This window comes from Crocuta crocuta, unplaced genomic scaffold (genome assembly GCF_008692635.1).
Source record: "Crocuta crocuta isolate KB4526 unplaced genomic scaffold, BGI_CrCroc_1.0 scaffold26, whole genome shotgun sequence".
In the NCBI taxonomy this organism is placed as follows: Eukaryota; Metazoa; Chordata; class Mammalia; order Carnivora; family Hyaenidae; genus Crocuta; species Crocuta crocuta.
In genome coordinates, this window is record NW_027532249.1 from 15,014,073 (window position 1) to 15,036,601 (window position 22,529).

Here is a 22,529-nt window from a genome sequence, read left to right on the forward strand (position 1 = left end):
TAGACTGTCCTTTGTCTTTGGCTTTTTTCTTCTTTTTCTTTTTCCCTTTCAGTTCACTCGTTTGTTGGATTTGTCTGTGTGTTTGTATGCCTTTGTTTCCTGTGTGTTTGTCTGTCTGTTTTCCTTTCCAGGGCTACCTCAAGAAACGAGGCAAAGTACACATGCTGGAGAGTCCCAAATACCACTATGAGTAGGGAAATAAAATAACCAAACAAGAGAGACCAAGAGACAACATTAAAAGAGCACTCCCTGAACGGACAAGCCCTGGACAGTCAATGAACCTTCTTTAATATAGCAGTACTTGCAGGTGCAGAGTGCATAACAAGATTTTAAAACTAACAAGAGACAGAAAGCTAGACAAAATGATGAAACAGAAGAACTCCCATCTAAAGAAATTCCAGGAAGAAATGACAGCTAAAGAGCTGCTCAAAACTGATATAAGCAACATAACTGAACAAGGATTTAGAACAATAGTCATAAAAATAATCGCTGGGCTTGAAAAAGGCATGGAAGACATCAGAGAAGCTATTGCTACAAAGACTATGGAACTTAAAAATAGTTGTGATGACTTAAGGCTATAAATGACGTACATAATAAAATGGAGGCGTCCAATGCACGGATTGAAGAGGCAGAGAGGAGAATAGGTGAATTAGAAGACACAATTATAGAAAAAGAAGAAGCCAAGAAAAAGAGAGAGAAACTGATCCAGGAGCACGAAAGTAGTTCCAGAGCTTAGTGATACAATCAAACGGAACAATAACCCTATCATAGGAATTCCAGAAGAGGAAGAGGGAAAGGCACTGAAGGAGTACTTGAACAAATTATAGCAGAGAACTTCCCCAATATGGGGAAGGAAACAGACCTTGAAATCCAGGAAGCACAGAGAACTCCCCTCAGATGTAACTTGAAATCAACCTTCTGCGTGACATATCATAGTGAAACTGGCAAAAATGTAAGGACAAAGAGAGAATTCTGAAAGCAGCTAGGGACAAAAGGGCCTTATAAATACAAAGGGAGACCAATCAGAGTAGTTGCAGACCTATCTACTGAAACTTGGCAAGCCAGTAAAGAATGGCAGGAAATCTTCAATGTGATGAACAGAAAAAATATGCAGCCAAGAATCCTCTATCCAGCAAGCCTGTCATTCAGAATAGAAGGAGAGATACAAGATAAACAAAAATTGAAAGAATTCATCACCAGGGGGACTCTATGAGGGATTTGATAGAAATATTTAGAATTCTATGTCGTGAGGCTATGGAATTCCCTTTCTTCTCAAGTGTGCATGGCACATTCTTCCAGGCAGATCACATACTGGGTCATAAAGCAGCCCTCAATAAGTGTAAAAGAATTGAAATCATACCATGCATGCTTTCAGATCACAATGCTATGAAACTCAAAATCAGTCACAGGAAAAAGTCCGGAAAACCTCCAAAACATGGAGGTTAAAGAACATGCGACTAAAGAACGAATGGGCCAATCAGGCAATTAGAGAAGAGATTAAAAAGTATATGGAAACCAATGAAAATGAAACTACAACAATCCAAAATCTATGGGATGCAGCAAAGGCAGTCCTAAGAGGAAAGCACATTGAACTCCAGGTCTCCTTCAAGAAATTAGAAAAAGCACAAGTACAAAATCTAACAGCTCACCTAAAGGAACTAGAAGGAGAGCAACAAGAGCACCCCAAACCCAGTAGGAGAAGTGAAATAATAAAAATCAGGGCGGAAATATACAATATAGAATCCAAAAAAAAAGAGTTGAACAGATCAATGAAACCAAGAGTTGGATTTTTGAAAAAATAAACGAAATTGATAAACCTCTAGCCAGGCTTCTGAAAAAGAAAAGAGAGCACCCAGATAGACAAAATCACGAGTGAAAATAGATTTATTACAACCAATCCCTCAGAAATACAAGCAATTACCAGGGAATACTATGAAAAATTATATGCCAACAAACCGGACAACCTAGAAGAAATAGACAAATTCCTAAACACACACACACTATGAAAATTCACATGGGAAGAGATAGAAAATCTGAACAGACCCATAACTAGTAAAGAAATTGAATCAGAGCCCTGAGTCAGATGGCTTCCCTGGGGAATTCTACAGACATTTAAATCAGAGTTAATACCCATTCTTCTCAAGCTATTCCAAAAAAATAGAAATGGAAGGAACCGACACCAGGTTGGCTGGGTGGCTCAGTCGGTTAAGTGTCTGACTTCTGCTCAGGTCATGATCTCACGGTTCGTGGGTTCGAGCCCTGCATTGGGCTCTGTGCCCAACTGGGCTCTGGAATTATTCTACAAAGCCAGCATCACTTTCATTCCCAAGCCAGTCAGAGACCCAGCAAAAAAAGAGAACTACAGGCCAATATCCTTGATGAATATGGATGCAAAAATTCCCAACAAGGTACTTGCAAATTGAATTTAGCAGCACATAAAAAGAATTATCCATGTGGAAACTAATTTGACAATAAACTATTTGTAAAAAAAAAAAAAAAAATATCCACCATAATCAAGTGGGATTCATTCCTGGGTTACAGGGCTGGTTCAATATTCACAAATCAATCAGTGTGATATATCACACTAACAAAAGAAAAGATAAAAACCATATGATACTGCCCATAGATTCAGAAAAAGCATTTGACAAAACGCAGCATTCCTTCTTAATAAAGACCCTCGAGAAAGTCAGGGTAGAAGGAACTTAAACATCATAAAAGCCATCTATGAGAAGCCCCTGGCTAACATCATCCTCAACGGGGAAAACCTGAGAGCTTTCCCCCTGAAATCAGGAACACGACAGGGATGTCCACTCTCACCACTGTTGTTTAACATAGTGCTGGAAGTCCTAGTGTCAGCCATCAGACAACAAAAGGAAATAAAAGGCATCAGAATTGGCAAAGAAGATGTCAGACTCTCACTTTTTGCAGACGACATGATACTCTACACAGAAAACCCGACAGACTCCACCAGAATCCTACTAGAACTGACCATGAATTCAGCAACGTTGCAGGTTACAAAATCAATGTACAGAAATCGGTTGCATTTCTATACACCAATAATGAAGCAGCAGAAAGAGAAATCAAGAAACTGCTCCCATTCACAATTGCACAAAAAACCATAAAATACCTAGGAATAAGCCTAACCAAAGATATAAGAGATCTATATGATGAAAACTATAGAAAACTTATGAGGGAAATTGAAGAAGACACAAAGAAATGGAAAAACATTCCATGCTCATGGATTGAAAGAATATAGTTAAAATGTCATTACTACCCAAAGCAATCTACACAATGCAATCCCAATCAGAATTGCACCAGCATTCTTCTCAAAACTAGAACTATCCTAAAATTTGTATGGAACCACAAAAGACCCTGAATAGCCAAAGAAATATTGAAGACGGAAACCAAAACGGGAGGCATCACCATCCCAGACTTTAGCCTCTACTACAAAGCTGGAAGCATCTAGGCAGTATGGTATTGGCACAAAAACAGACACCTAGACCAATGGAATAGATAACTTAGAATTGTACCCACAAATGTATGGCCAACTAATCTTTGACAAAGCGGGAAAGAGTATCCAATGGAAAANCCATGAATTCAGCAACGTTGCAGGTTACAAAATCAATGTACAGAAATCGGTTGCATTTCTATACACCAATAATGAAGCAGCAGAAAGAGAAATCAAGAAACTGCTCCCATTCACAATTGCACAAAAAACCATAAAATACCTAGGAATAAGCCTANAACTCCCCAAACTCCAGACCCAAAAAACAAATAATCCAGTGAAGAAATGGGCAGAAGACATGAACAGACATTTCTCCAAAGAGGACATCCAGATGGCCAACAGACACATGAAACAATGCTCAGCATAACTCATCAGGGATATACAAATCAAAACCATACTGAAATACCACCTCATGCCAGTCAGAGTGGCTAAAATGAACAAATCAGGAGTCTATAGATGCTGGCGAGGATGTGGAGAAACAGGCACCCTCCTACACTGTTGGTGGGAATGTAAACTGGTACAGCCCCTCTGGAAAACACTGTGGAGGTTCCTCAAAAAATTAACAGTAGAACTCCCCTATGATCCAGGAGTAGCACTGCTAGGAATTTACCCAAGGGATACAGGAGTGCTGATGCATAGGGGCACATGGACCCCAGTGTTCATAACAGTGTTCATAACACTCTCAACAATAGCCAAATCATGGAAAAAGCCCAAGTGTCCATTAGCTAACGAATGGATTTATCTATACCATGGAATACTACATGGCAATGAGAAGGAATGAAATCTGGCCATGTGTAGCAACATGGATGGACCTTGAGGGTGTTATGTTGAGTGAAATAAGTCAGGCAGAGAAGGACAGATACCACATGTGTGCATGTATAGGTAGATTAGGAGGAACTTAACGGAAGACCATGGGGGAGGAGAAGGGGAAAAATAGTTGGGGAGAGGGAGGGAGGCAAACCATGAGAGACTCTTGAATGCTGAGAACAAACTGAGGGCTGATGAGAGTGGGGGAGAGGGGAAGGGAGGTGATGGGCATGGAGGAGGGCACTTGTTATGGGGATGAGCACTGGGTGTTATATGGAAACCAACTTGACAATAAACTATGAAAGAAAAAAAAAGAAGAAATTCCAGGATTCTGTTTGATGGCCTACTGCCTTTGTTTCTTTCTTCCTTTTTCTTTTTTTTAATATTTAAAAATCATTTAAAAATCTTATTTATGATACCTGTGCAGATAAAGAGAAGGAAATCTCCAAATCCTATTCATTTTTGAGACACAATCAGAGACTAAAGGAAGCCACCTCCTGTACGTTTCTCTCCCTTCATTTGCCATGGTTTGTCTGCTCACCCTGACGGTACCGGAGGCCACAATGAGGCACCTGCAGACCTCAGCTTGCAGCTCAATGAAGACCTCACTCCCAGGGAAGCGGGCTTTGTCTGTTTTGCTCTTTGAGTTGCTCCATTATTCTCTTTGGTTGGCTGGATGGTATATTCTGTTGAGAAATTGTATGAAAGCAACAACTGAATCACGGAGTACTTAGAACAAGCAAATTGCCTTAAGTGATGCATTTTTGTCTAAATGTAGAGAGAACGTCTGCAATGATGTTATTGAAACAGATGATTAGTGCAGTTTTTGCCATGACTGTTTATCCTCCCACACATACGCTTAATCATTGGATAAAATCACCAGAAATCCTATTGCCCCGCTCCCGCAAAGTGTATTTTCATTGCTTTATTATTTATACATATTGGAACACTGTGTACATGGAACCTTTGCTTGCACGTTACATTCTGTCACAGGCATTTTTCTAGGTTGTAAGATTCTATGTGGTTATTTTATGAGGTATTTATTCTGTTGCAGACTTTCTGTACGTTTTCAAAAAAAATTTTGATTGTCATAAAGCGTAAATGACATTTACCATCTAAACCACTTTTAAGTGTGCCCTTTAGTTAAATACATTCGCATTGTGGTTTGACCCATTTCCAGAAGTCTTTATCTTGCAAAACTGAAACTTTGCAAAACTGAAACCTATAACTCCTCATTCTTCCCTGCCCCCAGCCCATGGCAGCCTCCATTCTGCTTCCTATCTCTGAATCTGACGATTGCAGGTACCTCCTGTAAATGGAATCACACAGTACTTTTTTGTGACTGCCCTATTTCACATAGCACAACATCTTCAGGACTCCTCTGTGTTGCAGCACGAGTCAGAGTTTCCTTCCTTTTTTGAGCTGAATAATGTTCCATTGTATGTATATACCACATTTTTTTATATTTGTCTGCCTTCATACTTTCCACCTTTTGGTTCATTGTGAGTAATGCTGCTAGAACAGGACATACAGATATCTGCTTGAGATCCTGATTTCAATTCTTTTGGGCATATACCCACAGTTGGAATTGCTGGGCAGTATGATAATTTCATTTCTAATGTTTTAAGAAATTGCCATTCTGTTTTCTATAATGGCTGCATGATTTTACGTCCCCACTGTGTACAAGGGTTCCAATTTCTCCACATTCTCATTAACACTTTTAATTTTCTTTCTTTCGTTATAGCCTTCATAATGGGTGTATGGTGGTATTTCATTGTGGTTTTGATTTGCATGTCCTTAATGATCAGTGATGTTGAGCATCTTTCATGGACTTATTGGCTGTTTGTATATCTTCTTTGGAGAAATGTCTTTTCAAGTCTATGCTCATTTTTTTTAAAGTTTATTTTGAGGGGGTAGAGAGAGAATCTGAAGCAGGCTCCGCACTGTGAGCGTTAATTCACAAACTGTTGAGGTCATGATCTGAGCCGAAATCAAGAGTCGGATGCTTAACTAATTTAGCCATCCAGACACCCATTTTGCCTTCTTAGTTTGTTGTTTTTGTTGAGTTGTAGGAGTTACTTACATAGTCTGGATGTTAACCCCTTACCAGATAATTTGAAAATATTTTCTCCTGTAGGCTGCTGTTGCCTTTTCACTGTTGATTATGTCCTTTGATGTAGTTTTTATTTTTATATAGTCTAATTCATTTTTTACTTTTGTTGCCTGTGCTTTTGGTTTCCTATTTCAAGAAATCATTTCCAAATCCAATGTCATGAAGCTTTTCCCCTGTGTAGACAGCTTTTGAAACTTTGGTTTTTCCTATCCTGGAAAATGTTACAGTGAATGGCTCCATACACTTAGCCTTTTTCTTCTGTTGGCACTATTTACTTGCAGAGAGAAAAATGAAGTACTGAACCCGTTTTGTCCCCCTAGCACCCATGGAAACACCAGACCGAGCAGAGGGCATCACTTGCTAGCAAAGGTTTTGTTTGTGAAGGCAAGGAGGCATCTCAAGAAGCAGAGTCAGTACGTTGATTTCTCCTGTCCTCTGGAACTGTGATTTTTAAAACACAGCTCACGTGAGCGTGTGGGTCACAGAAAAGGCACAGAACCCTTAAGAGCAGTAGGGAGTGAATTTATGTGATTATTTCTTTGACCCTCAATTCTGGGATCTCCGGGCTGTAGTGAAAGATGAGGCTGGTTGCCATGGCTGATTAGTGTCAGGTGGCAGTGGGTCGCCTTTTTAACTCACAAAGTCCAATCTCCCTGCACATTTGAAAGGGAGAATAGTCCTTTTTGAGAATTCTTCTAAGAATTCAAAATGTATCAATATAGAACATTGTCACAAAAATCAAAAGTGTCAAAAATTCCAGCCATTTGCCACTGTGTTAGGAGGTAAGATCTTTGAAAAACATATTCGTTTAGGGACTGACGTATAGTAATTATGCCCAGTTACTTAATGGAAAAAAATATTCCCTTGATAATCAAACGCATACATTGTCTTCCCACTATATTTCAGGAGGTAAAATTTTCACAGTCTGGGTTTAAATATCCTAGAGAAACATTTCTTGAAATGTTGGCAGTGTTAATGAATTGAGGAAAAGATAGTCAGTTGCTCCTCTGCATTTGCCATAAGTTTTATGCCTTTTTATACAGAGAAAAATCTGGAGCCATTTTATTACTACTGATGATTCATTTCCAAAAAGCAAACGGTGGCAATGACCATAAGAAGCCTTCTCATCGAAAAGGATTCCGAAAGGCCTCTTTTGTGGAAGATTTTTGTGTTTGCTTTTTAATTTTTTTATTTTGAAAATAGCCTAAATCGTCGTAAGCACATAAAATACTTTAGTCAATTCCCATGTTGTGGTCACCCAACCTCAGTAATTAAGTCATGGCAAATCTTGTTTTATCTGTGCATGTGCATGTATGTTTAAATGTTTAAAGTATTTGTTAATTTTTGAGAGAGAGAGACAGTGCAACTGGGGAAGGGGCAGAGATGGAGACACAGAATCTGAAGCAGGCTCCAGGCTCTGAGCTGTCAGAACCCAGACAGAGCCCAACATGGGGCTTGAACTCACAAACTGTGAGATCATGACAATACCTGAAGTCAGACACTTAACCAACTGAGCCACCCCGATGGCTCAGTTTGTATTTTTGAAACAAATCCCAGTCATCATTTATCTGTAAATACTTTTCAAATACATCTCTAAAAAATGGTTTTTAAAATGTAGCCATACTTAAAAAATTAAGATTCTGTGATACAATCAAGTGCCTGCAGTGATCATTTATCAGATTTTTTCTTTTTAATTTTTTCCCCAAGGAAAAGTTTACATACAGTGAAGAATGTATACATGTGTAAAGATCGCAGTGTTACTACTTAAACCCAAATTTATAGTATATTTCCAGTATTCTAGCATCTTCCCTTGAGTTCTTTCTTAGTTGATAATATCCCCAAAGGTTCCACTGTTCTGTCCTCTGTTGTCAGAGGTCAGAAGGGTGTTTTTTTTTCCATAAAGTAGGCTACATGCCTAGTGTAGAGCCCAACATAGGGCCTGAACTCATGACTCTGAGATGAAGATCTGAGCTGAGATCAAGAGTTGGACACTTACCCGACTGAGCCACCCAGGTACCCCAAATAGTGGTTTTGAACTTCATATCAATTGATTCATATACTCTTTGGTGACTGTTTGTTTCTTTGTTTTTTTTACTCAAGATTGTCTGTGAAATTTATTCATGTTATTATATTTAGCAGTAGTTTGTTCTCATAGCTGTGAACTGTTCCATCTCATTGAATGGATATGCTGAAATTAATTGATCCATTCTATTTCCAGTTTGAGGCTATTATTATGAATAAGTACTATTAACATGCCATACATGTCTTTTGAGGACATAATAATTCTATTGTGTATACAGATGTGTACTGAGGAATGAAGTTAATGGATTATGGGGTAGGCATATGTTTACCTTTAGTAAATATTATTAAGCGATATATGAGAGTTCTAGTTGCTCCACTTTCTCATTAACACTTGGTGGTGTTAGTCCTTGTGAGTATGGCCAATCTGATGAGAGTATAGTGGTATTTCATTGCGGTTGTATTTCCCAGTGCTTTTCAGCACTTTAATATGATTATTGACTTTTAGATATCTCTTTTCTGAAGTGCCTATTCAAGACTTTTGCCCATTTTTACTCAGTAGTCAATTTTTACTGATTCTTGGGAATTTTTATATTCTGAGGATCAGCTTTTTGTTGAATAAGTGGATTGCAACTATCTGCGATTTGTCTTTTTCAGTCTTTTATGAGTGAATAGAAATTCTTAATTAAGTTTTGATGTCAGGTCTCCAGCTCTGTTGTTCTTTAAATTTTATGGTAAGTATTTGTCTTTTCCATGTAGATTTTATTTTTAAGTAATCTCTGTAACCAATGTGGGGCTCAAACCTATAACCCAGAGATCAGGAGTTGGAGGCTCCACCAATTGAGCCAGCCAGGTATCCCTCCATGTAGATTTTAGAGTCAACTTTTCAATACCCTGTCCNAATTGCATTGAAACTGTAGATAGGTTTAAGAGAAATTAACATTGTTGCGGTATTGAATTCTAGTCCCTAAAAAAGTATATATCTTTATATTTGAGGTTAGTAGTTCACAACCAGGGTTGATTTGCTCTCAGAAGACATTTGGTGATGTCAGGAGACATTCTTGTTGTCCTATCTGTGGTGGGGGTGGGGGTGGGGTGGCTGCGTGCTACTGGAATCTTGTAGATAGGAGGTAAGGATGCCGCTCAACGTCCTACAGCTCATAGGACAGCCCCCAAAACAAAAAATTATCTGACCCAAAATGCTAAGAAACCCTGATTTAGGGAGGTCTTATTTCTTTTTTTAGTAATGTTTTGAGTTTTCAGCATGGCAGTATTACACATCTTTGTTAGATTTACCCTTATGGATAATTAGTTATTTGGTGCTATTGTGATTTTTGTTTCATATTCTAATTGTTACGAGTATGTATTTAAGTGTGTGTGTGTATATATATATAAGCACATACGTACTCCTCTCTCTTCTATGTGCCTTTATGTGCCTCTTGTATTTTGAACCTTTTATTTTAGAGATTCCTTTCCCGTTTCTTTCCCCCTACTCATATATTTTTTTTCTTGTCATTGAAGAAAGTAGGATCTTTGTCCTATAGAGTTTCCTGCAGCTTGCATATTGCTGATGGCATCAGCATGGTGGCATTTGGTGTGTTGTCCTGTCTCTGTGGTCATTACCCGTCTCCAGTATTTCATGAGGGGCTCCACAATGAGACACTGATTCTGTTTGCTTTTCATTATTTTCCCAGGATATTTTTGTGAAAAGACTGCCCTCCCACCCAATTAATTCATTACTCTGAGTCCATAGAGAAAGGACGGGGCAAATGCTCTTTCTTTCCTTTCTTTCCTTTCTCTTTATTTTTAATGAGTTTTCAAAATAACGGGTCAGTTCCTTAACATCCTCCATGGGATCTTCCATAGGCAATGAGAGACATGTTGCTCTTGTGTTGTTTTTAATTAAAAGTATCATTATGAATTTACAGTTTAACCTTATTTGATGTTTCAAACTATTGCTGTTTTTACTCTCATTAGGGATTATTGTTCTGTGTTTGTGTAGTGGGAAGTTGTTCAAAACCCTAATATGGCTTTTAAACTTCCTAGCTTTCTGCTCTAATAAGATACTCCAGGCTGTTCTTGAACACAGCCATTTCTTCCAGGACCTATGGTCTCATTTGCTTACTGTATTTAGAGCGAGCACTAGATCCACTCAGTGCAACTAGTGCTGTTACTTCTAGGCTTTTTCAGTAAATAGAAATATTTACTTTTTGAAAGATAAAACCAATGACGTTATATCCTAAGCTATTAGATTTTTAATTAAGTACGTTCTTTTTCCTGTGCACAAAGTCCTGAGTCCTTAGGATGACAGTACCAGCCTGACTGGTGAGAATATGATTACTGAAAAAACAAAATGTTTTTGCCATATTTTGGGGTCTGTTTTTAAGAATATTTCATAATAAAAATGCACTGTTGGATTATTGTGTTCTAAAGTCACTTGGAATAGTTCTGTGTGGTTATTTTACCGACTGGATTTGCCTTTAGGTATATTAATTTTACTTTTTAGGGATTGCATTTTTAAAATTTGGTATTATGATGTGCAATATTCACATCCCAAAGTCTAATCTACAAAACAAAGTATCTACAGAGAAACTTTGTTTCTATCCTTGTTTCTTCTTCCCTAGTCCTTCTCTCACCTTGTAGAATCTCTTTTTTTAAATTATAAGTTACTCCACCATTTTGTTTTCAGTATTAGCAAATATATATATATCCTTACATAATCCCTTCTTTAGATAAGGGAGGTTTTCACCATGTGGTCTGTTTCACTTTTCCCCACCTCTGTTTTTTATCTATTTTCTGGTATTTAAGAAGATGTGTATTTTTGGTTCTAATGCTTACCTTTATACTTGGTCTTTACATAATACCCTCACTTTCCTTGTGTTTGGATCACTGTTTATTGGTTCCTAACATAAGTACATTGAGGTGAGCTAGGAGCCTCTTTATTCTCCTTCTTTAGATTCAGCTTTAAAGTAACGATACTTGTACTCTTTGGGAACGTTTCCAAATCCCTCAAATAAGTAAGTTTATGTAGAAACAAATCTGTTGGCCAAAAATGATCAAAATAAGGTAAATCAACATAGGGTTAAAAAGTCAAGTGACCCTTGTTAAATTCATTAAAAAAATTTTTTTAAACTTTTTGTTTATTTTTGAGAGAGACAGAGAGAAACAGAGACAGAGCATGAGGAGAGGAGGGCAGAGGGAGGGAGACACAGAATCCGAAGCAGGCTCCAGGCTCTGAGCTGTCAGCACAGAGCCAGATGCGGGGCTTGAACTCATGAACCATGAGATCATGACCTGAGCTGAAGTTGGATGCTTAACCAACTGAGCCAGCCATGTGCCACTAAAAAGTTTCTTTTAATGTTTGTTTATGAGAGAGAGAGAGGGAGGGAGGGAGAAGGGGAGGGGCAGAGAGAGAGAGAAAAAGAGAGAGAACAGAAAGAAACCGAGGATCTGAAGCAGGCTCCCCTATGACAGCAGAGAGCTGGATATGGGGCTCAAACTCATGAACTGTGAAATTATGACCTGAGTCGAAGTTGACGCTTAACTGACTGAGCCACCCAGGTGCCCCAAGCCTTGTTAAATTCTTAAAACAACAGGTCTTGTGCGGCATACGAAAGATTGTGTGTTTGTTGATCGGTTCGTTGTACTGGGTACATTATCTAATGTGCCAGATGCTGTGGGGTTTGCAGAGACTGTACTTCAAGGAGGGAAGAGTGTTTCCTTTGGGCTGGTTTTTCACCTAAGCTGGTATGTGAAGTACCAAGGGCCAGGCTAGAATACCATGAATAATTAATAGCTTTGGCTCTCAGAAACCTAATTTTAATCAAGAACAAGAAGCACATCCCTAGTTTCAGCTTCTTTCATTTCTCAGATGGTGAAATGGTTACGTGTAAGCAAGGCAAGGGGGAAGCCACGCTAATCCACACTTGATTGAAATGAGTTTGTTCTGAAAAGCATGGTTCTCCATCTTTCATTCTTTCACTGGTTCATATTTGTTGAATGCCTGTTGTATGTAAGACCTGATAAGGGGTAGAGGCAGAAAATAACATTCTAGAAGAAACACTGAAATGCAAACCAAATTCGGGTAGGACCCTATACCAGTATGTCTGTGAGGAGCCATGGAGGGGACGGTGTGGGGTGGGGAAATTGCTGTCTTCTCTGGCACATCACGTTTGTTTGGAAGGACAGCAGACTTCATCGTGTGCTGTGCATGCGCTGCTAGAGCTTGGCTTATGGGTGTGAATGCCAGTGGAAGTTCTTCACAGTGCGCTGATCATTGTACTTCTCTTGCTGGTTTAGTATCCTATTAGGTGGGGGTAAACGAGTAATTGTAGATTTGAGTAAGTACTAAGTAGATGGAGAAAAATGTAGCAGAAGGTTGATATTCCAAATTAATCAGGTTCCTTTTTGCCCCACTTCTTCCCCTCCCCCCGCTCCTTACTCTCTCTCTCTTCCCTTGACCCTAGGGGAAAATGGATGTGCATACTCTGTAATGCTCTCTTTAGCAGTTTGTCCCAAGAATACATGTGGACTTGCCTGAAAAGATATAGGTACAAAGATGTCCATCTAATACACTCACTGTATCTGTGTGTGTGCATATGTGTAGATATATGTGCATGTCCACCCCTCCCCAGACACACACTCACTTTGCATGCCAATTAAATTTCCTATAAGAGATTGACTAAATGCATTGTTCTTTCCTTTATTTTAGAATGACCATATGCTGTCTACATAATGTTTTTAAAAATCAGTAAAATTATTTTTAATTAAGGAAGGAGTTATTACTTATTTTTTTTTTAGTGCAGTTTACAATGATTTAGATTTTCTAATGGTTATGAATTTGAAAGTTTATATTCCTGTCTTCTTTGAATTGGTATTAGTTTGATTTGGTTTCTTACATGTGTAGTTGGATAATGACTATTACAGTGGGGGAGTGTCTGACTCCAGGGGAGGCCTTCTTGAAGTTTTTAAGATGGAATGAGTGGGTTTTCAAGGTTGGCTCAGTGGTAAAATCTTTGATCTCCTTTAAAAATGATGGTTACTTGATATGTGGAGTTTTGAACATGTTTTGCAGTTTAAGATGAATATTAATCATCTTCCTTTGGCCATGTGTTTGTAGATGTCATGTGGGTTTGCTAGAGCAGCCTCTTAAACTTTTTTATGTACCTGGCTTTGCAGAATCAAGGGTAGATTCTAATCTGACAGGCAGACTGTGAACCTCCTTGCCTCCAACTTTTTTCTTAGGGTAATTTAATCAGCTCTAAGTCCTTACTATGTCTCCAATTATTAGAAATATATAGTGATCCTAATATATCAAATGTTTATAAAAGTATACATTAAAAATAATTTTATTTTGTTTTTTTTAACAGAAATCATAGCCCATTGATGAGTTTCGGAGCTAGCTTCGTCAGTTTTTTGGTGAGTTGGTATGGGGAGAGGTATTGGTGTGAAGGAAACAAGTATGTAAAGTATGTCTTAGAATTACTGGCTGTATAGATACAGATATTTTAGCATTTAACAGTGGAATCAAGTTTTGCCTATTAACCGACACCTATGAGATATCCTCTCTTCCTTAATTTTAAAAATAAAATGCTTATACCTTCCAGAGTATTCTGTTTTACTTAATAAATTTTTTAATATAATTGGAAAGATCTTTCCAAAAAAACAAAATTGCAGTAGAGATTTAAAAAAAAAAAAAATCAAGCCTTGGATACTAAAGGTTTGGTCTAAAATCATTGACTAAACGTGGACTGGAAGGCAAGTTAAATTAGCATATCTGAAATTTGTTAGTTACGATTACGTTTTTAAATAATAGTATTTAGGAATTGAAGGGAGTATATTACAGTTGGGTTTTTAAAGCAAATTTGGCAATGTAGAAAATTGGATGCTTTTTTTCCCCAGAAATGTGTATAACATCACACAAACCACTTTGCAACACAAAATTAAAAATTGCTATCTTAGAATGGTATAATAGCGCGCGCGCGCACGTGTGTGTGTATAATCAATATCCTGTGTAGAGACCAAATAAAGTAGAGAAAGCATTTAGATTTCAGATCCAGAAAGATATCTGTAGACTGCTGTGTCCTGCGCAGGCTGTCAGTGCCCAACCACAGACACCAGACCAGCTTCCCATGACATGGATTTTCATTCAAACTGTTTATTTCCTCTTACTGTCAGGGAGTATGACAAAAGTTTTTAAGGCCTGCTGTTTACAAGAAAACATAGCCTCCGACTTTCAGGAAAATGGTACTCTGTGGGAATCACTACATGAGTACCCACTTAACTGTAGAGGCAGTGAGGGAGACCCAGCCAAAGTGTGGGGCAGAAAGGTGGGGAGGGAGGCTGTGGCAGGGCTGGGGTCTCCTTGGAAAGAGTGTGGGGGTGGGAGCTTGGGCAGAGGTGGTTATGGTCTGGTTTGGCTACAAGGGGAGAGAGTATATTATTATTTATTTTTTATATAGTTTATTGTCAAGTTAGTTTCCCTGTAATACCCAGTGCTCATCCCAACAAGTGCCCTCCACCATGCCCATCACCCCCCTCTACCCCTCTCCCCTCCCCCACTCTCATCAACCCTCAGTTTGTTCTCAGCATTTAAGAGTCTCTCATGGTTTGCCTCCCTCCTTCTCCTTAACTGTTTTTTCCCCTTCCGCTCCCCCATGGTCCTCTGTTAAGTTCTCTTGTTCCACATATGAGTGAAAACGGATGGTAGCTGTCCTTCTCTGCCTGACTTATTTCACTCAGCGTAACACCCTCCAGTTCCATCCACATTGCTACACATGGCCAGATGTCATTGTTTCTCATTGCCGTGCAGTATTTCATCGTATAGATAAACAACATCTTCTTGATCCATTCGTCAGCTGGTGGACACTTAGGCTCTTTCCATGATTTGGCTATTGTGGAGAGTGCTGCTGTGAACACTGGGGTACATGTGCCAAGGAGAGAGTATATTAGAGTCCTACAAAGGAGGCCTAGAATGCCAAGGGGAGGGCTTGCTGAACGGATAGAGAATGGAGAGCTAGCTGTGAGTTCATTAGGTCCTCCCAAGAATCAGGTGTCATGTCTGCCCCTATAGCCCATTCATATCCTCAGAAACCTCAGTCTCACTGGTGAAAGTAGCAGGTTTTCAGCAGAGAAGGAAACTGCTCTTACCCGGTCAGATGTGGTCTGGAAAAATCTACCAGGATCAGGTGCCTGGAAATGGACCGTCAGTGGAATTTTTCACTGTGAACAATGTAAAGTGGGTTCCAAATAAGGGAACCCCTTTGGAACTGCCATCTCTGAAAAGACTCATGCTTTTCCAGGAGCATCTGTCAGCTGATGTTTCACTAGGCTTCTGTGCGGTACTTGATGGAAGGAGCCCAGGGGTTCGGTGTGGGTAGAATGGACTTTTCAGTGAGACACTGCTATAAAAACTGAGTGAAGTGCACTAATCAGAAATTATACAGAGCTTTTGATACTGTGTTCAATGACAACAAAAAAGATTGTAGAACAGTAATTGCAGGAACATTTATTACCATATATTTTTTCATGTAGGTGTAGCAGTGGTATGTTCTCATTTCATATTGAGATTATAGTTCTTGGAAATGATTAGGGTGTGCCGTAACGTTCTGATTCTCTTACTTGCAACAAATAATTTGTTTTTTTTTCCTCCTAGTTTGGGATTTTGTTGTAATAAATTGCATAAATTTTCAGACATTTACTGGTTCATTCACTCCTTCCTTCCTTCTTTCTTGGAAGAATGCCATGATGACATTTGAGGAAGAAAAAATGCAGTTGGCATGTGATGACTTAAAAACTACAGAAAAGCTGTGTGAAAGTGAAGAGGCTGGAGTAATTGAAACCATCAAGAATAAAATTAAGAAGAATGTAAGTACTGTGTCCGTAGGTAATGAACTGGGTGCCACTTAGGAAAGTGCTCATTTACTTGGTTTTTGATATTTAGGATTTCCCTGAAAGCACATGTTTTTTATGGCTTTTGATTCTGTAAAATGTCTTTTTCAAAACAATAGAATCCCTCCATACCCCTATCAGTCATTAGAGCCGTTAAGTGCATTAATTCTTTTGCTATCTTAGGCTTATCTTCTTCCATAATGGGCCATGTGATAAGAGCTTTTGTAATGATGCTTTCATATATGTAATTCAAATGTGTTGCATTTTGGCATAATTGAGGAATTCAACCATTTACCTAATATTTTCCAGGCCTTAGCAGTCTTTGGTTACAAATGAAGTCATGATAACATTGCAGTTCGCATTTCCTGATTTTGCTTTCACTTTTCAGTGCCAAAGTCTAGTCTTTGGAGGGACCTCCTCCTGCCCCTGATATTTCTGGAGTGGCCCGGGGTCTGCCGTGTGTTACATGTTGAGTTGACAAACCAGTCTTTTGGTTGTGGTCCTCAAAAGCCACCTGTCTTTTCTTCGGCTCCTTCATGTCCAGGTGGCTTTACCTCTGCTTTGATGATGGTGTGCACTATGAGGAAGCCACTGATGGGCCAAGAGTACAGTCTCCTGATGCTCCAGAAGGGCCAGAGGTTTCCTTGATCCCTCTTTCTCCAAATCCTGCGTCTTACCAGTGACTGCGTCCTGTTGCCTCTTTCTGAAATACCTCCTGAATTCATCCACTTCTCTCCCCACTCCTGCCATTTCCTTAGGTCAGCTGCCATCCTCATTTGCCTACGATAACTCTCACTGTTCTCCAGTCGGTTCTCCAGAATATAGTCTCTAAAATGCAAATAACATGTTTCTGGCTTCGTCTTCTGGCCCCCACCATTGCCATTTGGTAAAGTCCAAACTCCTTATAGTCGCTGATCGGGCACTTTTCCTCTGCCTAAAACATCCTCCTCCCTTTTGACCTGGTTCCTACTTCTTTCCTTTCTTTCCTTTCTTTCCTTTCTTCCCTTTCTTCCCTCCCCTCTCCTCCCCTTCCCTCCCTCCCCTCCCTTCCCTCCTTCCCTCCCTCTCTCTCTCTTTCCTTTCTTCTTTTCTTTTCTAATAGTTTATTGTCGAATTGGTTTCCATATAACACCCAGTGCTCATCCCCACAAGTGCCCTCCGCCATGCCCATCCCCCTTTCCCTTCTCCCCCAGCCCCATCAGCCCTCAGTTTGTTCTCAGCTTTCAAGAGTCTCTCATGGTTTGCCTCCCTCCCTCTCCCCAACTATTTCCCCCTTCTTCTCCCCCTACTCCTTCTTTAGTTCTCCCTAGATCATTTTCTCCAAGGACTCTTGCCTGAGCCCTGAAGTTCTGTTGAGTAGGTTTCCTACTTGTTCCCATGGCACCCTGTACTTTTACCATGTAATGTAGCAAGTGTTCCAAAGGATAATGAGGGCAGTGTTCTCTCATTAGACTATAGATTTTATTTACATGTCTGTCCTCTGTATCTAATGCCATGCCTGACACGTTAGTAATTAACATTTGTAATGGGTCTTTGCAACTTAAAAAGCATTTTCATGTACAGTACTTCATTAGCCCTTCCATCAACCCTACACAGGAGAAGTCATTACAAAGAAACAGAAGCATCAGAAGACAAACATATGCCTAATCAAAGTAATGAGTTCTGGGACTACATTTGCAACAATAGTGACCATAATAGATTATGCTAATCTAGAAAAAAGAGTAACAGTTCATTGTTTTTTTTCTACTAGATGTGCTGTTGTCGTATTTGCAAAGATCTCGTCATTTCTTATATCACTGATAATAAGCTAATTTAGCTTATCTTGTTCAAGTTCACTTTGCATGAAGAATGCAGTATTCTATTTCAGGGTAACTTTTCTTCACTTAGAAACATTCTTTACAATAAGAACCAACATTTTATAACAAGTGGGGTTTTTGGTTTACCTTTTGCTTCTTTTATTGAGATAGTCACTTTAGAGGTGTGGCTTGCATTTTGAGTTCAGTTTATGGTTCATTCAAAGCCATTTTCTCCTTAACTAAAGGGTAATCTATTTCGACCCCCCACATCTCAGTTGTGTGCACGTAAGGAATGAATCCTAATGTTCCTTCTACACAAATGATGGTAGATGGCTGCATAGTGGCTTTTTGGATTAGCTATTTTGGGGAACCTTTTCTACCTTTGGTGATATTTATTTTGAAAAAGTAAGAACTTAAATTTTTTTGTATATAAAAAAGGTAAAACTCAACTTCTGTGTTGACTTTCATGATTTTGCAGGAGCTTCATTGTTATCCCTTCAGATGTTTGCTTTGAGTTATAGTGTTCTTTTAAAATTTTTTTTTCAAATTTTTAATGTTTATTTTTGAGAGACCGAGAAAGACAGAGTGTGAGCAGGGGAGGGACGGATAGGGAGGGAGACACAGAATCTGAAGCAGACTCCAGGCTCCGAGTTGTCAGCGCAGAGCCCGACGTGGGGCTTGAACTCATGGACTGCGAAGTCATGACTTGAGCCAAAGTCGGATGCTTAACCGACTGAACCACCCAGGCGTCCCTTTGAGTTATAGTGTTCTTTACCATCCTATTGTTAACAAAACAGAGCTAGATCTCCTGGGAATAGAGAGTAAATCTGGTCTTGGCTTTCAGGGCCATGTTTCATCGTTCCTGTGTGAAATTATATTGCACAGTAAAGTAATCGTTGTTGGGATAGAGTCTTGTTCTTGTGTGTGATTTATCAGTGTGTCCTTTCTTTCCACCTAACAGGTCGATGTCCGAAAATCCGCCCCCTCTATGGTTGATCGGCTTCAGAGGCAGATAATCATAGCTGACTGTCAAGTTTACCTGGCTGTGCTCTCATTTGTAAAACAAGAATTGTCAGGTATGCTGAAGCATTATATTTAACAGCTTTCAAAATGTAATGGACACAATTAGTGATGCCCCACCCTTTATTTATTTAGTACAATGCCTCATATTTCATCCTTGGAAAATATGTGGCGCTTCTTTGGGGCTTGATACTGATTTTTACTTAGAAAATTGAAACCACAAGTGCTTATTGTGTGTTTAGGGGAGTAGTCTTGGACTTGAAGTCAGTGTTTCATCCTCTTAATCAAAATCATTCTGTCAGAGAGAAATCACCAGTGCCAGCTCGATAGATAGGTCATACTTGGTGAGAATCAAATTGTAATAACTTTTAAAGTGAAATATACTTGGTTTCAATTAAGTTTTTTAGGAAATTGTTATTGAAGGCCTAAATACGTACCAAATATTTCCTAATTACACGTGAATCACCTACATTTTAACAACCTTTAGTAAGGGCTATAAATGAATTTATTAGTTTGTTCAAAGCAGTCGTTTTCCAGGATTCTTTAGCTTTGATAGCTTGAGTGCTACAGACTCAAAATGAGTCTTTTAACAGCTTCTGTAAGACTGTGTGTAATACAGGCACCAATTCTTTTGCTTATGTGGTTATTAATCTAATACTGCCAGGAGAAATTTGCTTCTTTGGAGACCGGGTTTACTTGAAAAAAATGAAAATTCCAAAAGGAAATTAACTAAAACTCATAATCAGAAAAGTATTTTCTTCCAAACCTTAAATGAAGAAGGGTCTATTGCTGCTAAGTTATAAAATATACTGTTCTTTCTAGACTGCCAGGAATCAGTCTTTCTCCCCCTTCTCTCCCTCCCTCCCTCCCTCCCTCCTTCCCTCCATCTCATCCTTGAGGATGCTTTGTTTGCATTTGGCTCAAGTCTGAAGTGGAATTTAACTTTTATTTTGATCTCCAAAATTTTGACTTATTAGAGTTTATCCTTCTTTTAAAATATGTTCTGTGCTTGTACTTTTGCTTTGGTTCAACTATCCTATGTTTTTCTCTCTAATCCTCCTCTCATGACTTGCGTACTACTTGTATGGTGAGGGCTCATAGCTCATGTGAAATACCCATGGGACAACAATGTAAACTCCCCTCTCTGAAGCTCTACATTAATGTATATATTAAGAGCAGCAGAATGGTTCGACTTCTTGGGTCAAGATAGGAGCTCTGGCATTTTCTGTGATCTTGTGCTCCTTTTTTCTGACACTCAGCGACATCTTAAAGGAGCTTGCTTTAGCCATTAAGAGAAAATATCTGTTGAGAGAGAATGAGAAATCCAATGTGGTAACAATGTTGGGGAGTCAGGGTAAGGGGCATATGGGAATTCTTTATTACTTACAACTCTTCCTGTAAGTCTGAAAAAATATATATGTAATATATATAAATAATACATAAATCTATATAAAATTTTAAAAGTGAGTATATCTATCCCTCATTTGCTCATTCTTTGGTGCAGTCAGTAATTATTGAGCATGTATGATGTGCTGAGCACTGTGTTATGTGAGTAGCACAAGCTCTGCTCCCTGCCCTCCTAAAACTTAGAAACATAACGTAGTGCTATTTATTTCTAAAATTATCATTCTGATTAAAAATTACTAGGGGTATCTGGGTGGCTCAGTCGGTTAAGTGTCTGACTCTTGATCTCAGCTAAGGTCTTGATCTCACAGTTCCTGGGTTCAAGCCCCATGTTGGGCTCCTTTTGGACTTGAAGGTAGGTCCTGTGTCATACTGACCGTTGTGTTCTTGGCATATTATGTGCCCAATACATTTTCCTCCAGTGAGGTTGCTGCATTTACTTCACAGGTGAGGCAGTGGAGGCTGGCGATTTAGATGAGGTTAAACAATTGACACAGCTTTTCAGTGGTGACAGAGCCAGGGCCTCAGCCAACGGTTGTTTGTTTCATACCTGAATTCCTAATCTCCCCATTTTCCCATCACCTTAGTTTGGTGACGTGTGCCTCGAGAGACAGAGAAACCTGGGTTTCTCAGGGCCTTTTCCTCTGTGCCCAAGCTCGCTCACTCTTACACCCTGAGGTGCTAGCCCTTGGAGTCATGTGACAGCCTGCTGTTGACTCACATGCTTCTCCAGGCCACTTTCTTTGTGCTGCCACTGTAGCCATCTGTCTAAAATTTGTTACGCCTATGCTTTAATGCCGCTCCGCATCACCTATGAAGTAAAGCCCAGATTGCTTAAGGAGGGACTTAAGAACCTGCGTGCCCTTCCTAGCCTCCTGGCCCTTCCTAGCCTCCTTGCCTTCCCACCACCACGTGCCGCTCAGCAGGTCTCCGTGTACTTCCCTCCATGCCTTTTGCTGTCTCTTGCCTTCATGTATACCACCCTCTTGGTTCAGATGCTCTCGGCCCCTTTATTTTTCTCTTGCCTATCCAGGTACGTTCCAGGTCAGCCGCCTTCATGTTCTCCTTCCTCACAGACTCCATCATCTGCCCTTTGTTATTCCACATGTATCCTGTGCATAGAGTGTTCATCATGGCAGTACACATTTTTATTTACACATCTGTCCACAGCGTTTGACTGTAGTCTCCTTGAGGGCAGCAACTGTGTCCACCTGCTGTCTCCCCCACCCCTCACTTACCTACGAGTACCTAGTATGCATCCCACACTGCGGGGTGATAGGTGCCAGGCTCTAGAGAGGACTAGGAAGTAGCTCTGCCTTGAGAGAACTGAATGGTTTAGTAGAGGAGAAAGAGGAGTGAATCAGTTATAATTCAGGATGATGCTTTACTCGCTAGACACGCAAGTTAGTCACAGATCGGGTGAACAGGGAGTGAACAGCTCTGAAACTCTTCCTCAGAAGATGGAGGGAAATCAGTGGGAGTGCGTTTCTCCCTCTGTCTTTGGCCCCCAATGCGGGACCGTTGCCTAGCAAATGGTGGGTGTATAATATGTGAATTAGAGGAAGGGATGGAGGAGGGGTGATGCCATTCAGGAAAGAGATGCAGGATACGGAGTCCCGAGAAGAGTTGAGATTGGAAAAGTGTGTCCTTTAGAAGTGAAAACAAAACCATTGTTCTTCCAAAGTCTGTTATGTGGGTCACAAAAAAAGGGTCAGCCTGAGCTGCCCTTTCATTATGGGGTTGACCAGCCTCATCTGGGGCAAGTGAGCAGAATGCTGTGGTAGGAGATCCCACTGGATACAATCTCCTGCTGAAAAATCTATAAAACGTATCCCAACATCAATTAGTATAACTTGCTATTGTCACTCTCCAGATGACTCTTGCCCTTTCCTGGGAAGGACTCTGAACTCCCCGCAGCCTCCCCCCAACCTTTCCCTTAATGGGGACAGTTTCCTCTCTCCCCTACATCTCCCAG

The 22,529-nt window shown here is 39.7% G+C and overlaps 1 protein-coding gene across 1 annotated transcript in view; it reads left to right on the plus strand.

The window, feature by feature from the left end:
- Positions 1-13,815: 13,815 nt before the first annotated feature.
- The window catches only part of TTC39C (tetratricopeptide repeat domain 39C), a 54,611-nt gene continuing 45,897 nt past the window's right edge, over positions 13,816-22,529 (plus strand). The window contains exons 1-3 of the mRNA XM_077778150.1: positions 13,816-13,862; positions 16,182-16,310; positions 19,092-19,206. Coding sequence (XP_077634276.1) covers positions 13,830-13,862; positions 16,182-16,310; positions 19,092-19,206 — 277 coding nt within the window. The 5' untranslated portion in view covers positions 13,816-13,829. The remainder of the gene's footprint in view (positions 13,863-16,181; positions 16,311-19,091; positions 19,207-22,529) is intronic.